This window comes from Mirounga angustirostris, unplaced genomic scaffold (assembly GCF_029215605.1).
Source record: "Mirounga angustirostris isolate CCGP_5_RB_7025 unplaced genomic scaffold, mMirAng1.0.hap1 SCAF_5, whole genome shotgun sequence".
Lineage (NCBI taxonomy): Eukaryota > Metazoa > Chordata > Mammalia > Carnivora > Phocidae > Mirounga > Mirounga angustirostris.
In genome coordinates this window covers 8,820,552-8,837,518 of record NW_026991713.1, presented here as the reverse complement: position 1 = coordinate 8,837,518, position 16,967 = coordinate 8,820,552, and the positions used below count along the sequence as shown (strand labels likewise).

The 16,967-nt window shown below is 38.3% G+C and overlaps 1 protein-coding gene across 1 annotated transcript in view; it reads right to left on the bottom strand.

The window, feature by feature from the left end:
* ENTHD1 (ENTH domain containing 1) overlaps positions 1 to 7,056 on the bottom strand; it is a 104,271-nt gene extending 97,215 nt beyond the window's left edge. Inside the window, exon 1 of the mRNA XM_045872487.2 lies at positions 6,708 to 7,056. Within this exon, the coding sequence (XP_045728443.2) occupies positions 6,708 to 7,056 (349 nt within the window). The remainder of the gene's footprint in view (positions 1 to 6,707) is intronic.
* Between the last annotated feature and the right edge of the window lie 9,911 nt (positions 7,057 to 16,967).

Here is a 16,967-nt window from a genome sequence, read left to right as displayed (position 1 = left end):
GGGGCCAATATTCAACCTGTCTCAAAGGGTTATTATGAAGATTAAATGAGTTAATACATGCAAAGTGTTTAGAAGAGTCTTTGTCATGTAGTTAAATGCTATAAACTTGTTTGCTAATATAGGGGGTCCAAAAAGTTGGGGAATACAGAATAAACTTATTCTTAAACAGTATGCTGGTTACATTTTAAATTAATATGTTCAATGTTTTTCTATAGATTCTAAACACTGTTTCAGGTAAAGTATCTCTAAATTTAAAGCAATGTGTTCAATTGTCAACCTAAAAAAATCCAAAACTATAATACAATAGAGTGTCCCCAAGATCTGGAAACACAATGAAAATCATGTATTTATTGTAAATTTTTTCAGTTTAATAATTAGACTCATTGCTTTAAATTTACTTTATCTGAAAAGCTGTCTGGAGGTTGAAGAAAAGCATACTGAGAACCTTATTTGAAATGTTAACTAACAAACTATTTGAAAACAAGTTTCTCCTGTTCTCTAAGTTTTCCAAATTGTTTTCTCAACCTTTCCCCCCTATAGTCCAGTTGCCTCCCCTTAGCCGTGAGGAATACTTTCCAAGACCCCTGGTGGATACCTGAAACTGTGGATAGTATCAAACCTTATATGTGTTTTTTTCCTACACACGCATAGCTACAATGAAGTTTAATTTCTGAATTAAGCACAGTAACAGATTAACAACAATAAAATAGAACAATTGTAACAATATACCGTAATAAAAGTTATTATAGAATGGGGTCTCTCTCTCAAAATATCTTATTGTACTCTACTCACCTTTCTTCATGTGATGATGTGAGATAATGCAATGTCTATGTGATGAGATGAAATGAAGTGAATGGCACAGGCATTGTGATATGGCACTAGGCCCTACCAACCTTCTGAACAATATGTCAGAAGGTGGATCATCTGCTTCTGGACCACAGGTAACTGAAATTGTGGAAATCAAAACCACAGATAAGGGGAGACTACTAAAATACTTCTATTAATTACTGGGCAGGCACTGTGTGATAGGCACTGTTGTAATGTTGGAGATAGAACATGGACAAAGCAGACATAAAATAACCCTGCCCCCATGAAACTTACATTCTAGTAGGAAGAGATAGAAAACAAATAAATAATAAAATAAAATATGCCCTATGTCAGAGAAGAAAAACTATGAAGAAAAATAAAGCAGAAGGTGGCTAGGGTATATCAGTGCAAAGAGAGGGATAAGGCTGATTTTTCATAAATAGGGTAGATATAAAGGGCCTCACTAATAAGATGACTTTCCCAGCAGAGAGCTGAAGTATGTGAGAAAGCAGTGCAGATATCTGGGGATGAGCACTCTAGGCAGAGTAAAAACCAATCAATCAAGGAAACAAAAAAAAGATCTTTTTTCTATAATTTCTTATGCTTTTATCTTTTTTCTTTGTCTCTTCTTCTTCTTTTTTTTTTCTTTGTCTCTTCTTGATAACCTGTATCTCAGGTAGGATCCAGCTATAGATTACTTGGATCACTGCAATTTCTCTCTCATTAATTTCTCAGTATAAACTTCACTCTCTTTTTTTCTCTTCTGATCCAATAAGATCATTCTCACTGAGTAGTTTTTCAATGATCACATTTCTTACCTCAAGCCTCCTGCTTTTTTTATGACTTCTACTCAATAAAAATTTACCCATGTCTAGCATGTACCAAGGCCTGATGGTAAAAAGATGATTATCATATGACATAAACCATTCAGAATCTAGTCAAGAATATATCTGTACATATATATGTACATGTATACACACACATGCACACATATATGACATACACATATACATCAAATGGATATACTGTAAAAAACACACACTGATATTATTAATGAAGTGCTGCAGCAATTAATTCTGCCCAGTGAGGAAAAGAAGAGATAGTTGGAGATATAGAGGAAAAGACCTCTGAGCTAGGATTTGATGACTAAGTAGGAACTCAACAAACATATAGCAAGAAACGACCATTATAAGGAAGAAGAAACATCTTAAGCATCAGCACAGAGAGGTGGAAGCAAATAATACATTAGTAATGCTAGACGTAGTGTATTAGATTGAAGACTAAGGAAATAAGAGTAGAAAGGTCAATTGGGAATATGCTAAAGAGCCTGACTTTAACCTGAAAGCCAGTGTTCCCAAATTATTTTGACCGCATACCCAATTAGTAACAAATTTTTGTGCATGCATCAACCCCCAATATATATATACATTTGCTTATGTATAAATTAAATTATGCCAAGAGCTACTATTCTAATATGTTACACTCATTAGAAAACAAACACAAAAAGATAAATGCATAAAAGATAAAAATGAAATAAGTAATATTATTCTTGTCCTCTTGGTGCTACCAAATCATCAAGAGTATTTACAAAGTCCAAGATAGTGTACTTGCACTTACTTCTTTGATCCTAAGCTCAACTGTTAGGAAATCTGAAAGACCGTTATGATAGTGAGTTTAAGCATATCCAAATATACCATACTTTGTACACATAAAAGGTATAAATGCATAAATAAGCTTGTTTGTTTATAATTTCATACTTATCTATTTTATCTCTCAAAATAGCTCATAAACTCTTTAGAGCAGGGGCTGATCCTCTCTTTCCACTTAAAAATCATCAAAGTACTTAGTACAGTGATAAAATAGCTGCTCTGTAAAGTAAAAAAATGATTATATTCCATTCACTATCATCCAAACTATTATGCCTTTTTTTTTAAACCTAATTCTTGGGGATGCAAAATCTTTATTAGTATTTTATTTTAATTTTTAATAATAAATTTAATCCTCATGGAGGTTGATGCCTTTACAATTTCTAGACTAAGAAGCACAGCATGATCAAAACCCACGAAGATTTTCTCCAATTTCATCATTAAACCTCAAACCTGGGGCGCCTGGGTGGCTCCGTCGGTTAAGCAACTGATTCTTGATTTCAGCTCAGGTCATGATCTCAGGGTCATGATATCAAGCCCTGTGTCAGGCTCCTCAGTGTGGAGTCTGCTTGAGATTCTCTGCCTCTCCCTCTGCCCCTCCCCCTTGCTCATCCTCTCTCACGCATGCGCACTCTCTCTCGCTAAAAAAAAAAATAAAAATCTTTGAACCTCAAACCTGACCTTAAGTAAACAGTTCAAAAATAAAGAGGCTATACATCATGACCAAGTGAGATTTATGCTAGGGATGCAAGGCTGGTGCCCATATGGAAATCAATCAATGTAATACACCAGATTAATAGAATAAAGGGGGGAAACATAATCATCTCAATAGATGCAGAAAAAGCATTTGACAAAAGTCAACAGCCTTTCCTCATAAAAACACTCAACAAACTAGGCATAGAACTCCAACAACCTTATGATAAAAAACATCTATAAAAACCTACACCTAACATCATACCTAATGGTGAAAGACTGAAAGCTTTCTTCTTAAGATCAGGAACAAGACAAGAATGTCTCCTCTCACCACTTCTATTCAACATTGTACAGGAGGTTTTAGACAGGGAAATTAAGCAAAAAGAGAAATAAAAGACATCCATATTGGAAAGGAAAAGTAAAACTTATCTCTATTTGCAGATGACATGATCTTGCATGTAGGAAATCCTAAGGAATCTTAAAAAAAAGAAACGAGTTCAGCAAGTAGTAGGACACAAGACCAATATACAAAAATAACTTGATCAGTTGTATTTCTATACATTAGCAATGAATAATCTGAAAATGGAATTAAGAAAACAATTCCACTTTCAATAGCATCAAAGAGAATAAAATACTTACAAATAAATTTACCAAAAGAAATGTTAAGACTTGTGCACTGAAAACTACAAAACATGTATGAAAAAAATGAAAGAAGACCCTAAATAAAAGGGAAGACATCTTGTGTTCTTGGATTGGAGGAACGGATGTTGTTAAGATGGCAATATTCTCGAAATTGATCTACAGATTCAATGCAATCTCAATCAAAATTCTAGTTGTGTTTTTTACAGAAATTGACAAGCTAATGCTAAACTGGATATGGAAATGCATGAGACCCAGAAAGGCCACAACAATATTGAAAAAGGACAAAGCTGGAGGACTCAACTTTATTTTGAAATTTACTACAAAGCTACAGTAATCAAAATTGTGTGGAACATAAGGACAGACACAGAGATCAGTAGCACAGAAATGGGAGTACAGAAATAAACCCTTACATCTATGGTCAACTGATTTTCATAAGGCTGCCAATATAATTCAATGAGGGAAAGAATAGTCTTTTCAGCAAGTAGTCGTGGGACAACTGGATATCCACATGCAAAAGAATGAGGTTGGACCTCTACCTCACACCATACACAAAAATTAACTCAAAATGGATCTAAGATCTATATGGAAGAGCTAAAACTATAAAACTCTTAAGAAAAAAAAAACATAGGTATGAATCTTCATGAACTTAGATTAGGCAGTGATTTCTTACATATGACACTTAAAGCATAAGCACCAAAGGAAAAATTGATAAATTGGACTTCATGAAAATTTAATAAGAAAGTAAAAAGACACCCTATAGAATGGGAGAAGATATTTACAAATCACCCATCTGGTAGGGGTCTTGTATCCAGAATATATAAACTCTTAAAACTCAACAATTAAAAAAAAAAAAAAACAGTTAAAAATGGACAAAGGATTTCTACAGACATTTCTCCAAAGACCTATAAATGGGCAACAAGGGCATATAAAGATACTCAACATCATTAGTCTTTAGGGAAATGTGAATTGAAACCACATGAGATACTACTTTTCACATTCAGTAGAATGGCTATAATCAGAAAGATGGACAATAACAAGTGTTGACAAGGATGTGGAAAAACAGGAACCCTCTTACATCCTTGGTAAGAATGTAAGATGGTGCAGCCGCTAAGGAAAACAAGTTACTGGTCCCTCAAAAACCCAAACATAGAATTGCCATTTGATCCAGCAATTTCACTCTTAAATATACACCCAAAGGAATTGAAAGCAGAGACTCAAACTGACACTTGGATGTTTTCATTCATTGCAGCAATATTCACAATAGCCAAAAGGTGAAAACAACCCAAGAATCCACCAACTGATGAATAGATAAACAAAATGTGGTATGTTTATACAATGGAATGTTGTACAACTATAAAAGGAATGACGTTTTGAAACATCCTACAACACATGAACTAGAAGACATTATGGTATGTGAAATAAGCCAGACAGAATAGGGCAAATACTATATGATTCCACTTATGTGAGGTACCCAGAATAGGCAAATGTACAGAGACATAAAGTAGATAAGAGGTTAGCAGGAGAGTCATTGCTTAATGGTTATGGAGTTTCTGTCTGGGGTGATGAAAAGTTTTGGAAACAGTGGCGATAGTTGTGCAACACTGTGAATGGAATCAATGCCACTGAACTACACACTTAAAATGACAAATTTTGTTATTTACATTTTATCACAATTTTAAAAAATTAATAATATACCTAAAGCCACAGGATCGTATACTTTAAATGGGTGAACTGTATGGTATGTTGAATTGTATCACAATAAATTTGATTTTTAAAACATGAAGAAAAAAAAGAAAGGCACTCTGGGGCTATAAAAGGACATGGGAGAATCTTAAATGCATACTGTCAAGGAAAGAAACGAGTCTGAAAAAGCTTCATATTGTATGATTCCAACTATACAACATTCTGGAAAAGGCAAAACAATAAGGACAATAAAAAGATCCGTGGTTGCCAAGGGTTCTAGGCAGGGGAGAAAAAACCAACAGGTGGAGCACAGAGCATTCTCAAGGCAGTGAAACCATTCTGTATGATACTGGAATGGTACCTACATGACAAGCATTTTTCAAAACCCACAGAACTGGAGAACACAAAGAGTGAGCCTTAAGGGAAACAAAGGATTTTAATGTATTAACACTGGTTTGTCAACTGTAACAAATGCACCACACTAATGCAAGATGTTAATAGGAGAAACAACGCGTGGATAGAGAAGGGTTATGTGGGACCTCTGTTCTTTCTGTGTAATTTTTCTGTAAACCTAAAACTGCTTTTTAAAAAGTCTATTCTAAAAATGTATACTTAACACAAAGACTGCACTGAATTTTATCCTCTTCTCATGATTCATAAGACTATTCACTTTAAGCACAGATTATAATTTTACATTAGACGAGGAGGAAGTGCTGATTCTTTTAGCATTGTAGATCTCAGACACTACCAAATCATCTCAGTTCAGTATTCCACACACCCTTCCCCTACTTCACCTCCTCCTCCACCCCCGACAAGATTACTTTATGACCTAAATTCTTGTATTCATATAAGTACTTCCGTCTAGATAGTCTTTGAAGATTCTATAGTCTTTGGAAACACTTCCTTACACTTATGACTGAATTCCAGTCTAATTATAATTACGAATTACAGTGACATTATTATACCAAGCCGCCATGCCTCCTGTTTTATTCACTTTGTTCATTTTCTATGAGGTATCATTTTATCAGGAACCTTGGTATGTTAGTTTTACACATCTTTTGGGGGGAAAAAATTGTTCTTGAAGGCCCTCAAGAGTCAACACAAAGGGAAACTATAGCTGTCCCAGAAGAAAGATGGCCAACACATTTAAGAAGAACTTTTCCCCAGCTCCTGGTTTAAAATGATCCCCTCCCAAACCTCTAATCTTTATTGGCACACTGTATGCATTTCTTTTACCTTGGTCTTTTCCAGCTTCATCTATGTGTTGAAAATCTTTCAGCGTTTGAAGGTTACAGAACCCCTCTTTGCAATGCTGAATAACTTTCTTTGATCCATTCTTAATGAGATAATCCATTAGCGTAAGGGATTTATACACATGGCGCCAGTTCTTCCCATGATCATTGAGTCTCTGCCATAGCATATTCATAATCTCTGACAGAGAAATTGTGTTGAAGGTCAGGTCACTGATATCTAACATCAGAGAACTAGAAGGACCCCAAGGGTCATTAGAAGTTGCTTCTCTGACTTTTATTTCGGCATCTGAGTAATTTTTCACGAAGTTTTTCACTTGCCTCCTGAATGCCATAGGTAAGACAAGTTTGAAGGTGAGATGGGGATGAGAGCAATGGAATAGGAGTTAATATAATTGGTTTATAAAACTCTTGAGAGGCAACTGATCCCCAGTTCTGCTGCTCCCAAACACAAATGATTAATCTCCATTTTGACAAGGCATCAATTTCCTGCAAAGCAAAGCACAAAATATATGTAAGTTAAATACTTTTCGAAATGTCTATAGAAGACCAAGTCAGTCTGAAAAATCTAGGTTTACTTATAACTCAGCCCCTCACTTACATCAGCCAGAATTGAGGGCACTATCTAAATTCTCCTAGCATCAGTATGGGAAAATCTCTCGTAAGGGATTGGCCTATATTACTTAAATAAATATAGATGGTCTTCCTAGTCCTAAAAGTTTCTGCAGAAAATAACATTCAACCTCTTTGGCCAGGAATAAAATAATTTTAAAGCATTACAGGACAGTGGGCAAGTTAGGAGAAGAAAATGGGACTTGTACTCTGACATCTCATGCTTAAGATTTGTTGTCATGTATAAAAATAGTATGTCCTGAAGGTAATTAGGATGGTAACATCTGAGTCTTGGAGTCATCAAGTGACCCGAAGGTTGTATTCTTAGAACTACAAGTCACTAGAATCAGATCTAAATACGTTCTGCTTTCTTGTTAATCTGAAAGTAGGGAGGGTTGTCAACTATAACACAAGTAGTTGCACCACAGCAGACTCCACATCTAAGTCATGGTACCCTTGGCCAGTATTTTAGTCCTGGTAAGGTTAGTAAGTTCAAGGAAAAGGTTAAATTACTTTCTTTACTGGGCCCTAGAAAAGTATGCGTTTAAGGAGTAAACAATGTCAATAGCAGGATTCAAACTGGATAACAATTTCCCTAAAACCTGGAGTAATCAGCATGTTATCTGTCACATTCCAAAACAAGTGTACACAAAGAGAGGCCCATTTAGGTTGATACAAAATACACTGAAACCTAAAGGAGGTCTGCAGCCCCCAAACCTTAAATGATGCTTATGAATGATCAATTCATAGTTCATATGAAACCATTCCTTCCTTCTTTTTCATTGCTTCGAATTAAGGTGGGTCAGTTAGTTTGCAATTTCCCTGGTGATTCACCCCTGATGGCCACCAAGAGAGTGCACTAAATTGATTTCAAGCCCTGACAAGCATCCAGGCCCAATGAAGCCTTGACGATCTATAATCAGATTTTACCAGAGAAACTGCACGCACAAAAAAGACAGACATTAAAATCCATAACAAATTTGTCTTGTTTTCAGTTTTGTTTCTCTTCTTTGACCTTCGCAATTCCTAGCTCAAGTTTGATTAATTTCTGTCTGTGTATTTAAGGAAGACATAAATTTTCAGAAGCAAACTAAATGAGCTATCCTTTCTTTTTCAAAAAATAAGAGAAGAGGTAATTAACCTTTTTTTTTTTTTTTGTAAAAGTACAACACATCCTCAAATGAGCAAGATGGAAAATGTATCAGTTTAATTAACATTTCTCAGAAAGAGACTATCATCAACACTAGGAAGAAAAAGAGAAGTTGTGTGTTTTTACAATTTTCTGATTTTCTCTCGTTTGCATTTCAAACACAGGCATTTTTATCTGACTCATTCCTGCAGCAAAAACCAGATTTATCATGTGTTTCAATAAGCCATTAAAATTTTCAATCATGAGGGTTTTCCTTTTCTGTTGTCCTTTTTTCCCTTCTACCAAGCTCACGCAATGCAGAGATGCACTGTGACATTGGCTTAGAGCAATAAATATTGATCTGTTTCTTCACAAGTCTATTAGGAAATATTAGGAAAAAAAAAACCTGTTAGGATCATAACCTGCTGGAATTAAACAACAGTCACCAAAACGCTATTTTTTTTCTTTTTTGGTGAGCTAACTATCTATATTTGGAGAGACAAAATCCTAATTTTTAGGTTTTCCTATATTCTCTATCTTTTATTTTAAAAATGTTTTCTTAAATGAATTTTCTACCCCAGGAAAGTATCAAATAATAGGCTTCAATCCACTAGGGTAGTTTAAAATGGATGTCCTTAACATCATACTGAAATTAAATACATTCCCAACCATTAGAAAAACCATGAAGCACAAAGTCTGGATGACTGAATTAATACCATTTACGAATACACAGTACTTTGTGACATGACCACAGAATATGTAAGACATCATTCTACTATTGTTATCTTTTCAGATTAACAAGGAGTTCGATTGGTGTTAGTTGTAAATTATACGTTGGTTTTCTGTGTTTTAGACATGTGACTACATACAAATGTTGTTTACTCATACCATCAGAAACTTGAGATTGTAATTACAGTATGTGACATCTGAAACAAAAGTGGTGCCCACGTGAGTAAATTTTCACACCTGAATCTTGGTTGTCTGGCTACCCAAATCCCTAGAATACTTAGAAACAGAGGCAAGTTAAGATATTCCATGTCACCAATCTGGGTCACCTCCTCTGAGAGGCCTTCAGAGAGCATACTAGCTACTTAGATCTTCCCAACATACTCTTTCTGCCCCGATTTATTTCCTTCATGGCACTTACCATGATCTGTACCTGTGTATTTGTCATTTGCTTTCTTCACCACCAGACCAGAAACTCCATGACAGCAAGGACCATGACCATCTTATTTACAAGGCAGTATAATCTTGTTGCCTAGTAAGTACCTAGAACATAGTAGGTACTCAAGAAACAGGTGTTCAGTGAATGCCCAAATGACTGAATGAATCTGCTTAGGATACACCTGCATTGATTCTACAGCTTTGGATTATAAACATGACATTTTAAAAACATATTCCAGCCTTGCAACTGTCAAGTAAAATTCTAGAGTTTGGAGTAATTATTTTCAAATCAATCAATCAATCAATATTTCTTGAGTATCTACCATTTGTACTGCTTTGTGGATGACATAAGAAATATAAAACATGATTCCGACATTCAAAAACCAGTGTTTGGGGGCTGGTGGTGGCGCCCGGCGGGCCTCCTCCCTCACGAGCCAAAAACCAGTGTTTGATTAAGGAGCTTTCTCCCTTAAATAATTCCAAAATAAACACATAATGAGGTAGAAAAGGTCTCTTGGTTTCCTTTTTAGGCTTACTCACTTCCACAATACTTTGGCAAAGGCTGTTTCCTCCCCCCAACTTTACCTTAATCATAACAGGAAATCATTTAAGTTATCAAGTGACATTGTGGAATTCAAACTCAAGGTTTTGGGTTGTTTTTTTTTTTTTTTTTTTTTCAGACTTCTGAAGGGTAACACAGTGCCTATACCATATGTTACATGATACCCACAGTAAGGTGTGGGGCCACTCTGAACAAGCAAACACATTAACGTGACTGCAAAAAAAACTCGTAAATATTTGGAATATATAAAAACAAATGCCTCATTTCAATGCAGGCTTTGCTGCCAAATGAGTTGGGGGGAAAACTGGTCTTCAAAATTCTTTGGCTATCAGAACTGAGAATAAGGAATTGAGGAGCTGAACGGACTTTACCCAAAGACCTAGGACAATAACAGCAACACCTAAGAGGCTGAGTGTGAGAGGCATCTGGAAAGATGCATTTAGGGTAGAGAGAAGCTTTCCTCTTTGCACAGTTTCTGCCTATAGACTTAAGTTTACTCAGGAGAAAATAAGCGCTCTGGCCAAGATTGTTGTGGGAGAATGATTATGGAGAATACCACGGCATTAGGAGGTGTTACTATTTGGATGGGAAGATTGCTACAAGAGGCCGAGAAATCAACTTTTTGGATCCCTCCTGTGTGTTCATTAATTCATTCAACTATTAGTTCTCTAGAGTTCACTACACGGCAGACTCCATTCTACCAAATGGAGAAACAGTTGCACAAGACACAGTCCCCATTCTCTGGAATAAAGGGCTACTCTTTTTTGAATGCTCACAATGTGCTCACACCGAGGCATTCACCTACCTCATCTCATTACTTTAATTAGGATTCCAAAGGCATGGACTTGAGGTCCTGCTCCGCCATTTCCTAATTAAGGCTCAACAACTTCGCTGAGCCTCAGTTCCCTCATCTGCAGCATAAGGACTAATCACCACATAGAAAGAACAGCTGAGAGGAAGAAATGAGATGCTTAAGAATTTGGAACATGAAGGGCGAAGGCTGAAAGAATCAACTTCCTGTAGACAGCGTGTTTCCTAAGCATCCATTTCTTCAGAACAACCACTGTGTACAAGGCAGTCCCCATGCCAGGCCCAGAGCCACACAGATAAGCCCGACCACCGACTCCCCTCGGAACGCCCGCAGTTTACTTGGAGCACAAGGCTGGGCCACACAGAAGCTTCTAGAAGGAGGGAGTGTGACACGATGGCGTCACACAATGGGGACCTTCCCTCATGCGGACCGTAGTGACCTCGGCCCCCTCTCGCCCGCACCCAGTCAGCGACGGCACCAGCCTGGGACAAGAGGCGGCGAGCGGGCCCCTCCACGCCCTCCTGCACCCGCAAACGAGAATCTACTACCTGAGGGGAAAGTCCAGCCACAGCGTCAGGACCTTTTCCCGCTCAAATTCAAGCCCCTCGTTCCTAGGCCGATCGCCTCCAGCAGCCAGGCCCAAGCGCCCACGCCCTTCCCCACTTCCGCTTCCTCACTTCCGGCCCCTCACTTCCGGCCTCTCTGAGGTCCGGTGTCCGCTGATCCCAGGGCATCGAGCAAGAGGGACGCGAGGCGTTAGGCTTAAAATGACCCAGCTTTGGGGCCGGGGAAGGGGGGCCGTGGGGGTAGCGGATATCAAATGGAATGAAAGCACATGTCTTCATTTAACAATCCTTGGGGCTGTGGTGCTGCTCTCATGCTCTTTTCAAAGAAAAATTTTAGAGTTTGTGTTACTAATGTATTTTAACTGACTGGAAACGGCACCCGCAGCTGATCTCCTCAAAGGACAAAGAAGGTAATGGTAGTTTGCTCGGGATGAGAAGAGTAGGGTGTGTGATGGGCAGTGATGGAGTGCCTCCAGGGAGGGCCTCGGGCTCCAGTGATAGGTCATCGTTGAAATATTCAACCGATCTTCAGTGAGTGCCCCCTACGTGCCAGGCACCCCCACCAAGCTGTAAGGACCCGGAGATAAAGCATGAGTCCGATGCTGCATGAGTTTACAGGTTAGTGGAGCTGACAGGCACCGTCACAGAAGATTGTGACAAGATATGTATCTTGTAATAAGAGAGGAGAGAGCATCTAATTCTGCCAAGGAGTATTTAAGGGCAGGTTTCAGAGAAGACTTTCCATCTGTATCTTAAAGGACGACAGGGTTCAGTGGATAGACAAAGTGGAGGAGGCCATTAGAGGCAAAGGACACATCATGTGTAAAGGCTTGAAAGCTGAGAGAGCCTATTATCCTGGTAAAACTACAAGTACTGTAGTTACTCTGACTGTCTCAAAGGCTATTAGTGGAACAGCAGAGGGAGAGGAAGTGGCAGAGGAAAGTCAGATCATGAAAGACCTTGTCCGTGCTGCTAGGTGATTTTATCTGGTAGGCATTGAAAATATAATCAAACCCATGTTTTAAAAGCGTATGGCTGGCTGTGTGGACATGTCAATATTCCACCAGGGTGGAGGGAAAAGACTTAGACAATAGAAAAACTCTTCCTAGATGAAAGTAACATTTGTTTTTAGCTCCTACTACTTCAATCATAATTATTATAACAGACATCATGATCAATACTGACATGTAGTTAGGTAATTATAATATAAAATTGTGGAAGATATGAAAGAAGTTGGTGTGTTTGAAATATGGCGTAGCTGGCTATCATACAGAATAATGGGCATAGTAGCCAGAGGGAATTTTGAAAGGTGGCGGGGAAACAGATTGTTCAGGGCCTTGAATGCCAAGCTAAGGTGTTATTCTATAAAAGAGTGGGGGACAAACAACAAGTATTTTGTTTATATAGTTATAGTTTATGAAGATTTTTTTTTTGAGTCATAGCTTATGTAAATTTCAAAGGAACTCTGAAAAGTAGGTATAACTATTCCATTTTACAAATGAGGAAGCTGATTTGGGGGAACATGCATTCATTCTACATTATTGAGCACCTGCTAAGTGCCAGGCACTATGCTGAGCTATGGGAATACAAAGAAGTAATAGTCTAATTAAAAACACAAAAATAAATTAGCAATTATAATAAGTTTCTGTGATAAAAGTGCTTTGGGAGTAAAAAGAGGATTTGTCTAAATCTACATAATTAGAGAAGTCTTCCTGGAAGAGGTGAACTTGAGCTGAGTTTAAAGGAACAAATAGATCACATGAATTGCTCAGAAATATTCAACTAGCAAACGATTTAGCTAGAACTTGATCCAAATTTGCAGTGTCCAATTCTATGCCCTTTCCTCTCCCCTAAGGACCAACTTTTGGTTCTTGATGTTGAGCTCCACTGACATTCTTTTTTTTCTTTTTAAGATTTTATTTTTAAGTAATCTCTACACCCAACATGAGGCTCAAACTCACAACCCCAAGATCAAGAGCCGCGTGCTCCACCAACTGAGCCAGCCAGGCACCCCTCCATTGACATTCTCAGTCACAAATCTACCTGTTGTATTTTGAAAACATTGGAGATCCCAGTTTTTCCTTTTTAAACCCATTCATTTCCTCCTTTTAGAAGGAATCTTTGGGTGTATCTGAAAGGTTGTTGACAAGGCTCAGCAAAACTGTAAAGTGTTACCTACCTAGTGGAATTAACTTCGTTAAAGTAACATTATATGAGAGGTTCTTCTTCTCTGCTTTCTTCCATTTGGGGGCACCATAATTTAGTTGCACTCACCAAATACAGACATGGTTTTACAATAATAACTTGGTGTGTTTTTCCCCTGAACTCAGAGTTTGATAAAAGTGAACAAAGTTTTCTTCGCCTGGTTTCCAGGAAACCATTGCTCCTTCTCATCTCCTTGGCTGGTTTCTTCTCATTTCTCTGACCTCTCGACTTTGAAGGGGTCTGTTCTCTATCAATATTCATTCCCTGGTTGGCTTTATCCAGTTTCATAACTTTAAATAACCTTCTCTCTGTCTCTCAACAGCCCTCAAGTTTTTATCTCCAGCCCTAACATCTCCTGACCTCCAGACTCATATCTATCTTGACATCCCCACTGGTATTTCTCATAGACATCTCAAATTTAATATGCCCCGAACCAAACTTCTGATCTTCCAAGCTTGTTCCCTGTCTGAGTAAGGACACATTCTTGCTTCTGGTTTCTCAGACCATGAACCTTGGAGTCATCATTGGAGCCCCTCTTTGTCTCTCAGACTTCACATCATATAATCAGCTCACCTTTAATGCAGGGTGGCCACCAATGCGGTTGGTAGGTGATAAATGGTTTATTGATGCCATATTCTAATTCATGATAAAATAATAACATTTATGTTTCCAGACTTTATGGTTACCCCATATATTCAGAATTCAGTCACTTCCCACCACCTCCACTTGCCGCCACCTGTCCTAAGGTGCCACCTTCTCTTGCCAGGACTATTGCAGTAGCCTTCTAACTGGTCTCCCTGCTTCTGCTTTTGCTCCCTTACAATTTAATCTCAACACAACAATCAGAGCTATTCTTCTAAGACCTAAAACCCAAATTAGATCATGTTCAGAATCTACCATTTGCTCCCATCTTCCTCAGAATGAAATCAAAGACCTTGCCATGGCCGACAAGGCCCTATGTGTTCCAGCCCCTGCTCCCTCTCTGACCTCCATCATAACTCCTCTCCTCCTCAGTCATTGCATCAAGCTTGCTCCCACCATAAAGCTTTGTACTTGCTAGTCCCTATACCTGCAAACTATCTCCCCAGAGAGCCATCAAGCTGGTTGCCTCACTTGGCTCTGGATTTAGCTCAAATGTTCTTTGATCTCCCAATGAAATCACAACCCCCCACCTGGGCTACACTTCCTCTAACTCTTGCCCCATTTTATGATTCTCTGTAGTAGCACAACCATCTGACATATGTAATTATTTCTCTCTCTGCCAGAAGATAAGATCCAGGAGGGCAAGGACTATGTTTTGTTCACTGCTATATTCCCAGCACTTAGAACAGGCCTAACACAAACTAGGTATTCAAACATTTAATGAATGAATGAAACAAGAATGTCTGAATCTGTACTATTGAATGAAAAGTACACATTTTACTATAAAGGTAAATTAAACATAATTAGGTACAAGAGATTCTGATATTAACAATGACCCCTCAGGGCGCCTGGGTGACTCAGTCGTTGGGTGTCTGCCTTCGGCTTGGGTCATGATCCCGGGGTCCTGGGATCGAGCCCCGCATCAGGCTCCCTGCTCGGCGGGAAGCCTGCTTCTCCCTCTCCCACTCCCCCTGCTTGTGTTCCCTCTCTCACTGTGTCTCTCTCTGTCAAATAAATAAATAAAATCTTAAAAAAAAAAAACAAAAAACAATGACCCCTCAAAAGGAATTGCTGAAAAATTGTAAATGAGTATGGTTTTCAAGAAAATTCTCTGTTATGAGTAAGTCCACATTTCACAGATCCTTGAATCCTCGCAATTTTGCTGATATTTTCTGAGTATCCCATGATTGTGAGGACTGAAATGATGGCATTCTCACATTAGAGTCTTTATTCTTAGGTTCTGCCTTTGCACTTGTTCAATTACAGAGCATCCATGAAATAAACTAGAGTGGCCTCGCTCCCCCGTCAGTATGCTCTATAACACGTCTGTTGATCATTATTTGCTGCTTCTGAAATAACTTCTCTTTGAGATTTTCCTGTTTTGCCCCACACTTGTAAGGGGAGGGGTTCTATTCTGCTCCCTGGGGGGATAGTACCCTGTGGAAAAGTAGCTTCCTCATTAGGGTGCAAGCTGAAAATCCCATGATACTTTCTATAGAACTACTATCTTTTCTCCTTTCTTCACACTCTCCAGCTGTGCGAGTTCAGGGCCTCACTGTTCAATCACTTCAATACCACTGACTTGGGATTAGGAGTGTGGCCAGAGGACTTCAGTGTCTGACATCTGGCTATGAAGCTGCTGGGCATAATTATGGGATCCAAGAACGTCCTTAGACCATGAAGACTGAAGAACACTGAGGCCCACATTAAGATGTTTATTGTTTAAAATCAGGGACATGCTGTTACCATTAAAATTCTATCTTTATAACATGTGGAAATAGTGAGGACCCTGTTCAGACACAACTCGGATTTAAGAAAATTGAACAAACCTGCATTAACAAAAAGAAAATCCTGTATTAAGGAGTTAGGGGTAGCAAATTCCTCCCTTTAACTCATTCAATAAATATTTATTGAGCACCTACTACTGTGACCAAAATTCTCTGATGATTCCAAACCAGATTCTTCTTTTCTATTTCAATAAAAGTGTTGAGAAAAAGAGAAATCCTCCCCCCAAAAAGGAAATTTTGAACAAGATTTAGGTATAAAGGGGGTGAAAAGATTAAAAAAAAAAAAAGATATCATCTCATAATGTTGAATTGAGTTTAAATTTTAGAACTCCAAACTGAGTCTTATATGCTACCCTCCTTAGCCTTCAAGGGATTAATGCTGGGAACATCCTGTGAGCCAACATTTCCCTCTTTCTCTTGGGCCCAAACTCTGACTGGTGCCACTTAGTAGATAGCAATGTCTCTTATTTTGTGCAAAAGATGCATCGTTGGCAATCCATTTCTAGTAAGAGCAAAGAGAGGAAGAGGCCTTCACAAGTTGCACTTGGTATGGAAACCTAAAGGGGAAGGAGGGTTTTCACAAATTCGGAAGTAAGAACTAAGGAAGTTGGCAGTGACAAAAACCTTAAGTCAGTGAAAAATCTTTAAATCCCAGAAATCCTTTAGCCTAACCAACTCAGGAGAAAGGGAAATCCCCAAGATCTAAAGAACCAGTCCTTGCTCTTGCCTGACTGGCCAAACTGGGGTTAGAAGTCATCCTGGCTCAGA